At 43.4% G+C, this 17,621-nt stretch overlaps 1 protein-coding gene across 1 annotated transcript in view; it reads right to left on the bottom strand.

The window, feature by feature from the left end:
• The window catches only part of VPS53 (VPS53 subunit of GARP complex), an 898,950-nt gene that overhangs the window by 863,346 nt on the left and 17,983 nt on the right, over positions 1-17,621 (bottom strand). Inside the window, exon 2 of the mRNA XM_085649360.1 lies at positions 8,874-8,954. Coding sequence (XP_085505486.1) covers positions 8,874-8,954 — 81 coding nt within the window. The remainder of the gene's footprint in view (positions 1-8,873; positions 8,955-17,621) is intronic.

Here is a 17,621-nt window from a genome sequence, read left to right as displayed (position 1 = left end):
TTTTTTAAATGCACTGCATTTCGTTATCCTGTGCAGTACACTGCACATTTAGCTTCAATGTCCTCGGAAGCGCAGCCTCGTCCTGAAGTAGGTACAACCAAACGATAACTAGAGACATCAGTGAACTGGTTTACTCTAGCTTATTGTAACTTCCTCAAGGTCTTCTTGCTTTCCTCCCATGAGAAGAGCCGCCACCTGCTCATGTGGCCTATCTGTAGCTTGAATTTCTACCTCATGATCTTTTCTTCATTCATTTGCATTGCAAAAAAGTGCACAAATGCAGAGCCAAAAATGTATAAAATTTAGCATTTCGTGTGCCAATTGCCCAAGGGGCAAAGCTCTTAACTGTTGATATGGCAACACGCGCGTAGCATATTTTTAATGCTTGCTATTTGTGCACATACAAGTGTTAAGACTTCTCCGCGCATTCCTGAGCGGTTGTTTTCTGTTATACTTTTATTCATAATGTGTGGATACTGGATACCTTCCTGGCAGCCACTACTTCGGGAACATACTGCTATCTATCGAATATAATGAGATATTTGATTGGAGATTGATCAGAACAAACATTTGCAGCGTGCAGCTAACCTATGGTGAAGTTCGATTCCAATTACCCTATATGTTGAGAAATATTTGGCCTATACTCAGCTGTAGTATATTCCAATGCCAAACATTTCTCTCTGAAAGCTCTCTCACTTTATACTTGATAATTGCTCACCTCTCCGGTAGCCACTTCACAGGGGCCTCACATAAAGCAAAGGACGCGTGAAACCATGTGCTACTGAGTCTGGCAGGAACATTTTACATTTTCTTCCAACTAATATTAGTAAACACTCCGTAGAGAGTGAAGATTAGAGACACTTACTGGCATTCTTTCCTTCTCGGAGTTCTACACCTAATGTGGGTTGGAGGAGTGGTTTTCCTCCTTTGAAGTCCGGAACTGCCCAACAGAAGAGAGCCCTTAGACAAGGTTTCATTATCTTTGTTTTTAAGTACCAGGAAGAATAGAAAACCAGAACCCAAAGTGCATTACTTTTTTGAAGATATGCAGGAAGAGTGGGAGTTTTATTATGACTGTTTAGGATCACCACCAACACTAAACTAGTTTACACTGAGCAAACACAGAAATTAGAGAACCTGCTTGGAACTGAAGAGAAAAAAAAAATAGGATTTCTCAAATTTACAGATCAATGTAAATCTTGCCTGCTGGGGAAATGGAGACAGATATAGCCAGATCTCCTTTGCATATCACTTTTCAGCCCTCTTCTCCAGTCAATAATGCCTTTTCCTGCCACGAGGTCTACACAGTCATTTGGATCCACCTTGTAGTAAAGGCATGGGCCACTGAGGATCTGTTAAAAGCCCGACTGCTGTCCATGCTTCCCTGGCTCGGTGAATCTTGCTCTTAAGAAGATACAAGGACTGACAGGATTAAGAAGAGCCTGTGCACAGACAGTACTACTCAGAAATCCAATTAAAGAACGATCAATTCAATGGAACTCGCATCGTGAAATTGGCAACTTTCACAGTTGGCACCTTAACCTTAAGAATTCCAGTTTGAGCTGAAGAGACCATTGAGTTGACATTTGAGTCAAGCATAGTAATCCTACATACAACTGTATCAGGAAAACAAATTTGCACCCACTTGCATATTCTGCAGAGCATCACCGAACATTAAAGTCTCGACTTTGAGTCATCTGCACTCAGAATCAACCAGCAGTCATTAATACTTTTAGTCGTTATTCGACACTGCCTCACTGAAGCTTCATCACACACGATTCATCTTGAGCCAGAAATCATTGTGTGTCATAAATCATTCTGCCGCAATGGGTCATTATTTTGTTGTCATAAATCACTCTGCCTGATCATCATAAATCATCAGCCATAAATCATCGGCTGGCCATATATCACTGGTTTGTCTATTGCTCATTTGCATCTCCTAGGGTCGTAAATCACCCTGACGGCTCGTAGTTGTTCTTTGTTGTTTACCACGCCCCTTTGCATGTGGGGGTAGCCTTTCCCCAGAGTTAGGCCCCAACTCGCTACCTTGTTAGTCTCTTTTGTGCCAAGTCCCCAGCCATCTTTGTAGCTTTCCCATCCATGCCATATTTTGCCGTGTCCTGAGGAAACCTTTCATTTTTACCACTGGGGCTCTGTAAACTGCAGATCTTGTGCTCCTTAGCGTCAAACTATTTTTTTACATTTAGAGCGACCTTCTTTTGAGCTCCCAATTGGTTTAGTCTCACGGGTAACTCACCTCACTCCTCTGGTTCAGGTCCTGGCTTGTGGCAGCATGTATAGTTTTTTTTGGAGTGCCTGGTGTGATACCTACTGAACTACCCTTCTAAATTAAGTGTAATATCCTAGGGCGAACATGGTTGATTCATGCTTATTTTTTTTCCAATTAAGGTGAATGTTTGCATTGCTATTCCTTTCCGTTATCCTTAGAGATCCCGAAAGGCAAGCTGGAAGATGGCTATTGCCCACACACAATAACGGCCGCACTCTGCCCATTCCAAGAACCGTACCATACTTGTGTATCTGCATTACTAAACACAGCCAACAGTCGTTGTATTTGGTGGTCGTTGTTGGCCGCAGTTTTATTACTTATTACATACGTCATACCTGTACAACTCCCCTGGACACCTTCTTGGGGCCGGGGTCATAAATCATTGTCACACATTATTGCAAATTGGTATCACACATTGTCAGTTGGACATCATAAATCATGGGTCATAAATCATCGTGTGTCATAAATCATTCTGCCGCAATCGGTCATTATTTTTGTTGTTGTCATAAATCACTCTGCCTGATTATCATAAATCATCAGCCATAAATCATCGGCTGGCCATATATCACTGGTTTGTCTATTGCTCATATGCATCTCCTAGGGTCGTAAATCACCCTGACGGCTCGTAGATTGTTCTTTGTGGTTTACCACGCCCCTTTGTGTGTGGGGGTAGCCTTTCCCCGGAGTTAGGCCCCAACTACCTTGTTAGTCTCTTTAGTGCCAAGTCCCCAGCCATCTTTGTAGCTTTCCCATCCATGCCATTTTTTGCCGTGTCTTGAGGAAACCCTTCATTTTTACCACTGGGGCTCTGTAAACTGCAGATCCTGTGCTCCTTAGCGTCAAACTATTTTTTACGTTCAGAGCGACCTTCTTTTGGGCTCTCAATTGGTTTAGTCTCACGGGTAACCCACCTCACTCCTTTGGTTCAGGTCCTGGCTTGCGGCAGCATGTATAGTTTTTTTGGGGGGCGCCTGGTGTGATGCCTACTGAACTACCCTTCAAAATTAAGTGCAATAGTCTGGGGCAAACATGGTTGATTCATGCTTATTTTTTTTTTTTCAATGAAGGTGAATGTTTGTATTGCTATTCCTTTCAGTTATCCTTAGAGATCCCGAAAGGCAAGCTGGAAGATGGCCATTGCCAACACTCAAAAACCAAGGAAAATGCCAACCTCACTGCTTCCTGTTCTGCATCTTTTGTTTACAGGCCTGTCTGCGGGAAGACACAAGGCTCGCAATTGAGCACAGCCCTGAAGATTGTATCTGGCTAGTGTCACGTAGATATCAAACTCCACAGGGCATCCTGGGAACAGGTCAAAGTATTCCACAAATCTCTATTAGGAGAAAACCTCTGCTCTAACTTGTTCGGCTGGGATTTTGAATTTTTGAGGTGCAGAAGTACTGACTGGCACTGAGTTGATGTCAGGGTTGCTGTTCACCTGCTGTCCGACTGCCAATAACTTGTAATATAAGAGGACATTCCCCTCCAACTTGTTGAACATCATACTGCCTGTTTCCAGGAAGCTAGAAACAAGACTGGAAACGTGGCGAAGCTCATCTTGCCTTCCAAGCGACTGAACTTGCACACACGAAGGCCGTAGTCAACCCAAGAATCTATTTGCTTTTTTGAGGTTTAACATCACAAGTTAAAAAATATGTGGAACACAGTGTACCACTTTAGAATAGTAACATTCGCAGTTTTCCTCTCAACAGGCAAAACCATAATCTCCACCTTCAGCCTCATGCTTGGGGCCATAATGCAAACAGTTACAGGAAGAAACTATTGGTTTTCTTCAGTCTTATTTTGATTACACACTCTTTCTGGAGCGAGAAAAGTTAAGTTCGAAAAACATATTTTTTCCCTTTCTTTCATGGAAAGTGATTTCCAATTTGAAAAAAAATAATTTCCCTATAGCGTACTAAATAAAAAAGGTTGGTCCACTTCCCCCACCATATAGTGTATTTACACTTAAGAAATCAGAATTTTAACTAAATAATAAAATATGCTATTTTAAAACTCCTGGTTTTCTCCTGAAGCATCTTATTTGAAATTTGCAGCGTTTGTGTAGTGGATTTAAAAATATGTTTCTTAATACCGTGTCCCACACGAACTGGTCATGGCTTGCTTGATTCAAGCATTCTTTTAAAGGATTCAGACCAGAACTCAAGTGAAACAAAGATGGAAGATGCGGTGTTGGTGCCTAGAAAGAGTATTTTCTTCTTCTGTATGTTAAATGGCCAATGCTTGGAATCTCGGTTTACAGTTTGCTGTTCCAATTTACAGCGCAATCGGATCTCAAAGCAAACAGTAGTGAAACCATTACAGCGAGCCACTTGTCATTTGGTATGCTCTGAATGAAAAATGTGAGATTTGTACAAAACAAATAACACAGAAACCGGAGCTTAAAAGACACACAACTACATGAATGCGACTGCTGCCTTAGGGTTCATTTAGACTCTGTTTGACGGCTCTGCCAGTTCGCACGATGGGGGAAGGGAGTGGATGAGACCATGGCCTCCATCACACTGGCAGTGGACTGCGTTATGAAGGAAGCCGCCGATGGAAGGGCTGGGTTGCCAAGTGGTGCCATGTAGAAAAACCTTGCTTGGATACTGCAGGGCTATTTCACGGATGAAAATTATTTCTGAAACTACCCGATTGTAGCAGAGTTCTCAGAGTATTCACTGTGACGTGTAAGGTGCTTATGGGGTTTTGTGCTTTGCATTCTAGTACTTGTAGTTTTCCTTCTTCCACACAAATTCAGAACTACAAGTCCCAGAATGCAAAGAAAACTAGAAGTGACAAACTACATCACTGCATCCCTTTACCCACAGAAAAAACACAAACCCCACTATTCCTATTCAGATGCCCGATCCCTTCCAGACAGTGAAAAATATGCACCATCTAGCCCTAGACAGACTCAAATTTGTCCCAACATACACAGCCATCTCCAACTCCCCAAAATGTAATGTGTGAGGTGTGGTCCTGACCTAAACTAGCAGGAAAAAAAGCAAAAGAAGTTTATCAAACTTCAAATCACACAAAACTACAGGAGTTTCGAGGTGAAGCAATTTCGAGTCACCAAAGACTATATTCACCCTTGTTTTCCAGGAAATTAAGGATAAACATTGTACAATATTAAAATGTATAGAAAAAAATAAAAATGTGACTCGAAATTAAACTGTTGTCCTGTCACAGGGTTCAATCTCAGCACCTATGCTTTTTAACCTGTACACTGAAGAGATGGGTTCTATATGCAAAGGACTAGGAGTATCACTTCACCAGCATGCAGATGACACACAGAGGTTAAAAACTCCTTGATCCAGAACATCATCAGTCTCCTATGCGTGGATGACAAACAACTATGTTCAGCTCAACCCAATAAAGATAGAATTATTACGCAAAAACAACTTTGACCAAAAAGTTCGTATGGCATTAACCTACTTCTTAGTTGTTCTCTCCCCTGTAGTGGTTTCAAGCTAGGTGCATCCCTCGCCATGACACCACACAGAAATAGAGTCACAAAAGCAGCAAATACCTACTTGCTGACTTTAAAAAAAAAAAAAAAAACTCTTTTGACATCTGACAAACTCAAATCTGCCACTCATGCTCTGATTTGGTCTAGAGTGGACTTTGGCAATGCAGTTCTGGCAAGTGTACCACAACAATCTTCTGAAAGCCACCTTACACGCCACCACAAGAAGAAATATGATCACATAGCCCCATCTTTTCTGCTGTACATTGACTTCCTTTTGAAGTATGATCTAAGTTCAAACTTGGATGACTCACCTACAAAGCATTACACACCCTCTTACCCCACTGACCTAAATACAATCTCTGGTAGCAAATGACACCTATGAAGCAAGGACACACTTTTGCACCAAACACCCGCGATTCAGAACCTCCAATGCCTGACACAATCATTTTGACAGACTGCAACCACATTTGGAAGCACTCTTCCAAGTCACCCACGACTGAACATTAACTGTTGTGTTGTGGTGTGTTATGTGATGCAGATTTGTATAGCAATCTATTACCTGGGAGGGTATCCTGGCACTGTGCTGGTGTGAGTCTAGGCACACCTAAGGTTTACTGGGACTACTCGAAAAGCCAGGTCTTCACCTTCTCGCAAAATTCAAGAAGTGAGGAGGTGAGGAGGAGGCTCTTGTGTGTAGCAGCAGGTTGTTTCAAGCTTCAGTAGTGATGTAGAAGGCTCGACCACTGGATCTGGTTTTAGGTATGTGTGAGATTTGTAAAAGTAGGAGTCTTGGTGAGCGGAGGTGTCTGTAAGGTTTGTAAAAGCAGATTAGACTGTTGAAATATGCTGGGACAGTGTTATGTATTGCCTTGAAAGTGTGGTTGAAAAGACTGTATTTTGCTTGTTTGCGAATGGAGAGCCAGTGGAGCTCTTACGGGTGAGTTATGATGTAAGTGAGGTGTGGGAGGTGGAGAGTGATTCAGGTTGCAGAGATCGGACTGGTCTGTAGCCTTCTGGTGAGTTTTGTATTGATCCTGGCATAGAGGGTGCTCTCGTAATCCAGTTTGCTTGTGAGCAGGGCGTGCATAATTGTTTTTCAGGTGCTAATTGGGAGTCTTTTGAAAATCTTCCTCAGTATCTTCAGGGTATTGGAAGCATGAGTATGTGACAGCACTGACATGGGCAGTCATGTCAAGTTTGCAGTCATTGAGGATCCCAAGGTTCTTGGCGTGGCAGAGGGGGGTGGTTGTCGGTCCAAGATCTGCTGGCCACCAGGTTGAGTCCCATGGTGATGTGCTCTTCCCGAAGATCATGATTTCGGTCTTGTTGGAGTTGAGCTTTAGACCGTTAATCTTCACCCAGTGGCCAATGTCAGCCACGCAGGCATTGAATTTGATCCAGGTACTGGGCATCTTGTCAATGAGGTAGAGAATGAGCTGTGTGTCATCAGCATATGAGAGGACGTTGATATTGAGAGAGCAGATGATGCTGGCTAGATGGATAATGTATGAGTTGAAGAGGGTCAGGATCAGGGATGATCCTTGTGGAACACCACGGATAAGGTCACGAGCATCCGAGGTGTGCAGTGCCAGGCTGACTGACTTTGTCCTTCCAGTAAGGATGGAGCAGATCCATCAGAGTGCATGTCCTTGGATTCCGATGGTGTGTAGGCAATGGATGAGGATGGGGTGGGTGACCATGTCAAATAGTGTGGAGAGATGCAGGAGGATGAGGGCTGCCATGTTTTGTCTGGCCAGAGTCATGCAGATGTTATCCATTGAAGCGATGAGGGCAGTTTCCATGCTGTGTTTGCGCCTGTAACCAGACCGAGTGTTGTCTAGGAGTTGGTGGTCCCTGAAGTATTCGGTGAGGTGCCTGTTGATGATTTTCCTTGGACAAGAACGGTAAAAGGGAGATCAGTCAGTAGTTAGGGAGCGTAGAAGGCTTCGCACAGGGTTTCTTTAGCATTGGGAGAACAGTTGCGTGTTTTCAAGTATCCGAGAAGGTCGAGGAAGAGGTGGAGGCATCTTTCCAATAACAGTTAAAGTACTCAACAATTTAAATTATAGTTCCCCAACACATAGCCTTCTAACCAATGCACCTCCAGATAGAATTGTACTTTATACTCTTCTGAACATTTAATGGGCAGTTAACCTAACACATTGGTCAACACTGGAAGAAATATAGTACACTAAAGGATTTTGCCACAATCTTTCTGCCCCATAATAACCTGGTTTTATTTAGTTCCCGTATTATTTACAGTGCTTACTTATGCATACACGCATGAAGCAGCCCTGCTACTGAAAAGAGAGTTTGCGATTACGCCAGCAAAGACTTGGTTTCTGGCAAGAGGGACTCACTCAGCCCCCAAAGAGTGGTTTTACTATAACATGTCGTCATTCTTCAAGATGGATTTATGACTTATACACACAAGAGCCACACTTAAGAATTCTGGAATACACTGCATTTTGGTCACAGTAATCACTGTTGCCCTTTACTGTGCAAATATCACTGGAGTACTAGAACCCATTCTGGGTCGGAAATACAACTAGAACTGAGGATCCATACAAAGAGATTTGAGCCCTGAAGAAGTCGCTGCGCAGAACAATTAAGCGCAACGAAACACGTGTTGGCTACGGATCTCAGGATTAAACTGAAGTGACTGTTTCAACGGAGGAACAAGAGTGTTTTTTATTATTGTAAACGAAACATAATATATACTGTTGGCGTGTGCAAGGGACTGTTGTTTTGGTTTATCAGTGGTTATCCACACATTGGGGAGGAGGGTGGCTCTCCCCACCCTTATGCACCGCAATCATAATTGTACACTAGTATATACTCACTGCGTATTTCCCAGGAGCGCCATTACCGTACACAATCCACCGACCAAAAGGTCCCGCTTACCTATGCATGTTTGCCCTTTCCAAGAGTTGTAAATATCAGATGTGACAATTACTCAATTTAATGGTAGGTAGTCATTTTGTACCCCACATTGACAGTTGTATTTTCTCATAATATTTCCTGTGTGTTATGGAGGCAAGGGACATGACAAATGCGCATCAGTTAACACAATGTAGACTCACCATAAAGAAGGGGTAAACTTACTTGTTCTGTAGGAAAAAGTGAATTAATATACTCCACTGCATTGAAATCTGCCCTATCTAGGGCATCCTGGCTGGGAAAAACCTAGGTAGGGAAACAAGAACAGCAATTATACCACAAGCTTTGCAGAATGTATTTCAATTTAACAGGCAAATATACACAAATCAGTGTTCAATGACAAAGTATATTCATATGATGCAGAAACCCAGCTAACCAAAGAGATACATTTACCTGTCCCGTCAATTTTGCAGGGACTGGCAGGACTCAAACTATGCTTATCCGATAGCTACCTGGTGCCCATCGTATGAGAAGTGATTTTTATAATGGACCGTTTACCTATTCCACATAATGTACTATTAGATTTGTCCTTAAGTTGTCCTCAATGTTGCCTTTATTATTGACCCAATGTGACCCATATGGTCCCCACGTCCTGGTGTAGTCCATGCTAGATGTGTCCTAGAGTAGCACATTAGCACACCACCAGAGTCGCCACTGCAGAGACTACCGAACCAACTTGCCCTTTTTGGCCTGCTCCCCCAAGTCCGGAATCATAGGCAAATAAATGGGTGCCATCCATCCTACAAGCGATAGGAGTACTGATGTACACTTACTCCTTTTGGGTTCTGGCCTCACTGCTGGAACTGTGAAGTTCTTCCCACTCTTTCCAAGATGGCTTGCCCGCTCTTCCTTTTGTACACAGATCTGATATTGTGAATGTATATTTGTATCCTGTGCAATTCATTAGTCACAGTCAAGTGCTTTTACACGTGACTTTAACTTAGTGTTGTACGGGGTTAGCAGTTATGGTCTCCAAGTTCCACAAGACATTTGAGAGACCTTGGTCCCAGGCCCAGCTCTCACTCTTGCAAGGCCCCCGAAGAGCCATATACTTGCTGTCCTAGTGCCTCGTATTTCCTTCTTCCAGTCTTTGAATTTGTGCCTTTACCTTTAGCCTTCCCCTTTTGTGCCTGTGCCCCGTTTTTTCCCTCCTTTTTCACCCGATTGTTTTGTTCCCTCCTTTTTAGGTCTCGCCTATGCAGCGCACATGCGTTGCATAGGAAAAAGACCTTTAGTAATGGATTCAGTTTTGGCCCCAAAAACGTGCACGCGTTGCATGGCTTTCAATGGCAACGCGTGCACGTTTGGCGATTCCCTTGCAGGAGTGAGCTTTGAAACCATCTGGTTTTAATTAACATATGGTGCCTGCTCGCTCCCGCAAGGGAAACAGTCGCAGGCCCCCTCCTCTCTCCCCTCCCCCTGATGCCTCCTCCTCTCCACGTTAGCGCGAGGCGCGTGCGCTTGTTTTTTCTTCTTTTGTTCTACAACGTGCCCGGCTCTGTAACCTCCAGAGTGTCCTTTCTGTGGCTGGGCTTTGAGACGTCGCTGTAATGCTCTGCTGGTGAGGCGATGCACTGAATGAAAACCCTCTTCGGGACGCGGCTCTCCTGGCCCCTGGAGCCTGTGCTCGCATTCCTCTGCTCTCCGGGCCCGCAGGGGTTAACGCACTGGCAGCCCCTGTGAAGTGTTTGCAGTCGCCGCCATGTCCCCCCCCCCCCACTCCGCGCGGTGCCCTGTCCTGCAGCTGCTGCTAGACCCTCTGACCAGTCCTCGCTCCCGCAATCCAGGCCGTGCGGACCCCCCCCCTCGCCCCCCCCCCTCCCCGATCGCTTGGCGACGAGGAAGAGTAGTTCTAATCACGTAATCTGGAGTCATGTTTTTCGAATGCAATTTAAACATGCACCAATATCTTGTTTTGTCTAAATCATCCTAGGTTAGTTGAAAGTTATCAGGCTTTTTTTTCGTCTCTTTGTCACTGGTGGCTGCGGTCTGGTTTAACATGGCTGTCACATTAAAAGCGCTTCGGAATGACCTCCCTGTTGCCTGTCCCTCCCCTCCTCCTTTGCCATCTTTTCACAAATCAGTTAGGTTGTTGTGGCTGCTGTTTGAGGAGGATTCAGAGGCTATTGTCATTTTTGATGGGATTACTCTTCGGGAGCTGGCCAGGAGAAAGGGATTAAGGGATTAGGCACTGTCCATGCTGTATGTCACATCAAGATCTGAGGCGCTATGCCCTCAATTGCAATGTTGCTGGCCTTCAGAAATCTTCATTAACAAAGGGACAAAATGTGCATTAGAAAAGAGTGCGGGCCTCCTTAGGCATGCCACTGACAGACACAGGGTAATGGGTTTACTCTCCCCTTAATAAAAGATGAGTCCCCATTCGAAAGGTAAAACCAAACTGAAAATGTAATTAAATATTCCATTACACGACAGTCTTCCCACAGATTAGTAGCTCTTGAGAAACGTTGACACTGTGTCAAGCAAACCAGGTTTCCGTATTGTGGAAGTAAAAAAAAAAAAGAAAATAACTGCACACGCTCTGAGTGAACTATATGCAAAATCAGGCAAACCTCAGGCTCGGATATTCACATGAAACTGCGAGGGAAGGCTTAGCCTCTAATCAGAACGAGTTGAACTAGATGTTTGGAAAGGTCACACAGGTCGAAACCTTTTTCCTATAAACAACTCGCTGAAAAAATCGTTGCCTGCAGTTCGTTTTTTGTGAGTTACTGCTCAAGCCTTGTGTGGACTTTCGATGTGGTTTACACTTGTCAGTAGGGATTTTCATTCTCCTATGCACTTTGTGTTTCTGACCCCTGTCTGCTCTCAGCAGGTCAGCGCCATCCGCTCTGTTACTGTCATTGGGCATTGCATCTTAGCGTTCTCATGAGGTGCTCTGGAGCTCTGTTGGGCACCAGCTTCTCGTTTCATTCTAAGGAATCGCTGATGAAGCCCTACATTTCTTCATCCCAGCTTCAGGGTCCTCCAATTTGCAGTGCCTGGTAGCACTTTCAGTGTATGGGTTTGGAGTGCTGTGGTGTTCTCTGCATCTGTTTGTCCTGGACAGCTGCTAGACCGCACCATCTCTAAATGACTGTTTTCTTCCCCATACTAGAGCGTAGCTTTTCTTGTGTTTTTCTTTTGCTACCTGTCAACCTGGGTATCATGTGATAACGCAGAATGGACAGTTATTGTTCTGAGTATGTAAAGCAGTTGCTTCTCTAATATTCCACTTCTTCAGTGTTCCGATCATTTTTGATGTTTTAGTCCCAATAGCAAATCACAAGACTAAGTGACTTAGGGCCTGATTTAAATCTGGTCTAGCTGTCACTTTTTCGGCAGTCTTCCTGCCCGCCGCCTTGATGGCTAACCACTTATAAGGTCCCAAAAGCGAGACCTATTGGCTATGCCAATGCTTTTTCCTTTTGTGCCTGCGCCTCGTTTTTTCCTTCCTTTTTCTCTCACTTGTTTTGCCACTTCTCGTTTCCCACCTGCCGCCACCCAGCACCTCTCTCTCCTCCCAGGACCTAATTAATGGAGGCCACTGCATAAAAGCAAACCCATCTGTGCCCAGCCCCAGAAACCCTGTTTGTCCACCTTACAGGTACATCGCCGAACTCCGAGCCCTGGACCACGGATGCCACGACAAACTCTGCTACCAAACCTCCCCAAATCTACACCATAACCTTTCTCCTTCATCCGCTGCTCCTTCTTCTGGACCATCAGATCGCCCACCAACACAACATGCACCACCATGCTAACCAACCAACACAATGCCCAGACTTCACAACAACTTGCCTGCCTCATCCTCAATACACACTCGATTTCCAAACATGCACAGAGATCTTGGGCTCATTACCACCCTCACCCCCATCATCTTCCTCATCTGAATTCCATGCCAATCTGAATTCCATGCCAACCACAGCACCGAGACTACCTTGATCACAAACACCCATTACATCAGAGCCCTCCTCGACCAGGTAGAAGAAAAGGCTTGGATCCTCATCGACCTCTCAGCAGCCTTTGCACTGTATCTCATCACACTCTGATCAAAAGACATCATCACATCGGTTTAGAAGGAAACACACTTAAGTGGATAACCTCTTCCTCACCGGAAGAACACAGAAGGTCCGCCTACCTCCATTCACCTCCAAGGACATAATCTGCGGTGTCCCTAAAGAATCCTCCCTGAGCCCCACACTCAAAACCTACATGACCCCCTTAGCCAACATGGTCAGATCCCATGGACTTAACACCCTATTCTACAGAGATGACTCCCAGCTCATCCTCTAGCTTTCAGAAGATCCTGCCAACACTAGAACTATCTTCCACAGGTGCATGACGAGCATCGCCAACTGGATGGAGGACATCTGTCTGAAGATCAACACAGACTTTGGCACAAACACCACCCCTTGGAACAACTCCTGGTGGCCCTCGGAACTAGGACCATCACCAAAACAGACTGACCATGCCAGAAACCTCAGGATAATCCTGGACAGCAAACTGACCATGAAGTCACATATGAATTCAATTACCTTTGTCTGCTTTCACACACATAGTTTGTTACGAAAAGTATTTAAATGGCTACCCCTGAACACCAGGTGTACCGTCACTTAGGCCCTAATCACCAGCCGTTTAGACTATGACAACCCACTCTACGCTGGGATCCCCACACACCTTTTGCAGATACTCCAGACCAAACAGAACTCCGTTGCCAGACTCATCCTCATCCTCCCCAGACGGGTCCACATCACCCACCACCTCAGAAATTTCCACTGGCCCCTCATACAAAAGAGGTGCCAATTCAAGATAATGATCCATGCCTACAAAGCCCTGCATAACCAAGGTCCAGCCTACATCAACCCTCGCCTGAATTTCCAACACCCTACCAGACAACTACGCTCCGCCTCTCTCTCTCTCTCATTAGCCCACACCCACGGCATCCACCGAAACAACAAATAAAGACACTCTTTCTCCTACCTTGCGGCGAAAACCTGGACGACCTCCCTCTGTAACCACAGATCTCCACCTCACTATTGAAATTCCAGAGAGCACTCAAGACTTGGCTGTTCTTCTGACAAACCTGAAGCGTCATTACCCTGAAGTGCCTAGATACCCTCTTGGGTGATTAGCCGTGGTACATAAATCCACTTGATTAGTGACCAGAGCAGCTGGAGTCGTTTGCACCGAACTCACGTAATTTCTTACAAATAGATTACTTAATATTACCACTCAGTTTCACCCTCCCTCCGTAGAGTACCTCTTTGGCAGCATATTTTTCACAGCTCATTTTCACAGCAATCACCACACTGGAAAGGAACTTCAGTGGTCATCGCTACCTACCGGATGTGAAAAAGAAGAAAAAAATGGAGGAATGTCATGCTGGGTCACCGATGAAGCAGGTGAGCTAATGAGCCAGGATAGTGTGTCTGACGGGCACAAAACCATTGTGTTTGAGCCATTTGTTGTGACGTGTGACGTCATTGTGCAGAGCCGCTCCAACGTCGCAGTGAGAAGCCATATTTTAATCAAAGAATCATATTGATATGAATTACACTCCATTATGGATGTGTCACAATGACCTGAATACAAACAATAAAAACAATTTGAAGAAAGTATTGAGAGGGTTTTTAATCACAAAAAGTGGGCAGGTGGTTGTTCAAATTAATTTATGTACCAGGTTAATAAAGCTGAGCCATGAACAACATCAATGTTTATCAGCTACCAAGAAGACATTAAAATTACATTATTGGCGGCCTAGTTTGGAAACAGCAGTGGAATTGCAAGCTGGTTTGTGCGAATATTGCCAGCATTCTGACAAACATTTGTCCACACGTGTTGCACTATTAATTCCTACGGATTTTCCATGCAGAGCATGGGAAAAAGAGGCAATTGATTTTGTAGGGTCCATAGGTAGGTTGCCTGATGGAATGCTTTATCTCAACATATTAATTGATTACCATTCAGAGGAGGCTCATGATTATTTAACCCGCACGTCACATGAAGTGTGATTTCATTTTTGGAACATGTGTGTGGGATTTAAGGGTATCCAAAAATAACTATGTCTGACAATGGTGTCCAATTCACCTCTTGAGAGAAGCAGGAATATCTGAGCAGCGCAGGTGTTGAACATATTACAGTAGTTTATACTCTCCACTGTGTACCTGGTTGGTCAAACTAGTTAATAGAGTGTTTAAAGAAACAATTCAATGGGCTCCAGTTTCTGGCTTGGACACTGAAAAGACTTCAAGGGAGTGAATTTGAGGGCATCATACTACACCACATTCTAAAACTGGTATAAATCCTTTCTGGTTGTTGAGATTAAAGGAACATGTGTCGAAACCTTTACCTGACTACATGGCATTTTCAATATTCTATTCTAATGTTGCTAATTCAACCTATGTGAATGACAGTGATTTGCTCACACAAGGAAAGCAGATGGAGAAATAATTCTGCATGATACTCAATAAAGAAACGGAGTGGTTGGTGAATGGGTGTACCTACGAATACTTAACCATATTTCCGAGAGTCAGTCTAAGTTCTTCCTTCCGAAACATATAACACAAGTTAGCACAGGTTATGTCAGGATGGAAAATAGTCTGTGGTGGAAAATAGGATTGCAAAAACAAATGATTGGCATGATAGTCTTGAAAATGTGTACAGTGGTTGGTATATGCATGAAGTTAGACATAAAACAAAAATGTGAGTAATTAGTCTCTCCATGTAGATTGAGAAATTAATGTTGCACAGATGTGTGCTCAAACATGTGACGAGATGGATTCAACATGAACTGTGTCCAAAGTCTTAGCACTGGCACCAACAATGTCCATGGAATAGAAGCAACAGAGCTATAAAACCACCCGTTTGTTTAAAAGAATTTTTATTTTAATAGTATATTATTTACTAGTATAATTCTAGATATTGCGTGACACGTTATTGTAGTATTATTGTTCGCTACGTGTTTTTCAAAGTGGATAATTCATAACAATAGTGGTTCGCAATATTTTATTTTATTTGTTGTGAGGAAGTGTTTCATTGTGAATGAAGATTTCTATCCTATGCAATTCATTAGTCACAGTCAAATGCTATTGCGTGTGACTGTGGCCTCGTGCTGTCACACACAACAGTGTCTGATTTTTAGGAGACAGCTGACAGAACTCGTAGACCAGTGCAGCTTGTGTTAGACAGCTCATTTTACACGGAGCTCACTTTATTTATTTCTTGCAAATTAATTACTTCATACTATAACTCAGTTTCACCCTCACTATCACTGCAACATGCTCCCTCATAAATCATTACATAGATTTTTGACCTGTCTATGACCCCCCCCTTGAGAAGATATATTTTAAATAACTGTTGACATCCTGTAAGTATATCCCTCACTGTTGGTTTTTCAATTTCCTCACATTTTATTAACTTCTATATAAAGTACTTACTGCAACAGTACACCTTAGTAACAAGTATTTAGTTTAGTACTTTCTACAAAGTGCCCATGTAAATGGAAGTTTCATCATCCAGAAACTACCCAAATAAAGGCACCAACCAACAGATCATGGAGATGAAGTGTGTCAAAGATGGGTGCTCCAAGATCTCCGAAGGAAGTCGTGGTTATTCTAAATAAGATAACTGCCAGTAGAAAGCAACGTGAAAGCGGGAAGTATTGCCGGTACATGCTTCCCTTTCAAAAAACAAGCCAGATTAGGTGTGGACACATTACATGCGCCGTGCAACTTACCATGTTAATAAACTAGGGAATGTCCTACTGTGGAATCGAAGTCCTCCCCTGTTAGGAAAACTTACTTATCCTCCCGTTGACATCTGTAGGTGAAAGGTAGGGACCATAATTCATGGAGAAATGTACTACCAAGGGGGTTCAAAGCGGCCAATTGGGAAATGTTTCATACAAAATTTAAAGTGAAATAGCGAAAAAGGCAGTGAGATAACGCCATGAATTAACCATATGGCCAAATCGGTCTCCGCCACAGAAAATGGTAAGTGTTGTAACTGCTCAATGTGTAACAGTGTGTATGTAGCGTCTTTCATGGACACAAATCTCTGTTTATCAGTTAGATTAAATGGTAAAAACAAAGCAGAAGAGTTCAAATAATTCCATGGTACTTTTCCCATTTTGAGTGTTTCTAACGTCCATGCAAATTGCATCATAGATCGTAATTAATTTTGACCATGATATAACTCAGATACATCACTTTGAATGATATCAATAACAGATGAAACAATATTATCTAAAGTATAAATGCGGGAAGACAGTGTATTTATGCTATTGTCGACTACTGAAAGGGCTTTTTCTATATTTGCTTTGTCAATCTGGCGCAGACAGAATGCTGCTTCCATCTGTAAAAGTTTCCATAATCCATTGTCAAACTCATAGATGAATCTCTTTGATCTGGGAGCTTTAGGACCCAAGATAAAAGCATCCAAATTGATGTTGCTCGACAAGAGGGACAGGTGTTGTTTTACCGACGACAGTGTAGAGTGTTCCAACCATTGTTGGCACAATTTTCCCACTGAATATGTGGTGACAGTGTGACTGTGGGTAACGGGGGGGGAATCAGGTCTACTTTGTGTGAAACTGGACGTTACATTATAAAAACGCAGTTGACATGCATTTGAATTGGTTTGCCACAACAACCATTCCGAGGGGTCTACATCAGAGATATTAAAACTGTCATTTCGAAACAGAGCCTGTAATACATCGATGGTACAATTGGTGTGTTTACGCCAATTATCATACACCGCCATTGACGGAATGGATGGAATATTCAAATTTCAAGTAGTTTGGTGTACGGTGTCATTTAAAAATAATATTGGGAGTTGGAATTAGGCAAAGCTTCGGTTCCCTGGACCTGCCAAGCATTAGTGCCCCAAATCGATTTCACATCAATGGTATCT

Source organism: Triturus cristatus, chromosome 3_2 (genome assembly GCF_964204655.1).
Source record: "Triturus cristatus chromosome 3_2, aTriCri1.1, whole genome shotgun sequence".
NCBI classification, from domain to species: domain Eukaryota; kingdom Metazoa; phylum Chordata; class Amphibia; order Caudata; family Salamandridae; genus Triturus; species Triturus cristatus.
Note: the sequence above shows the minus strand (reverse complement) of the source record. Positions and strands in the feature narration are given on the sequence as shown.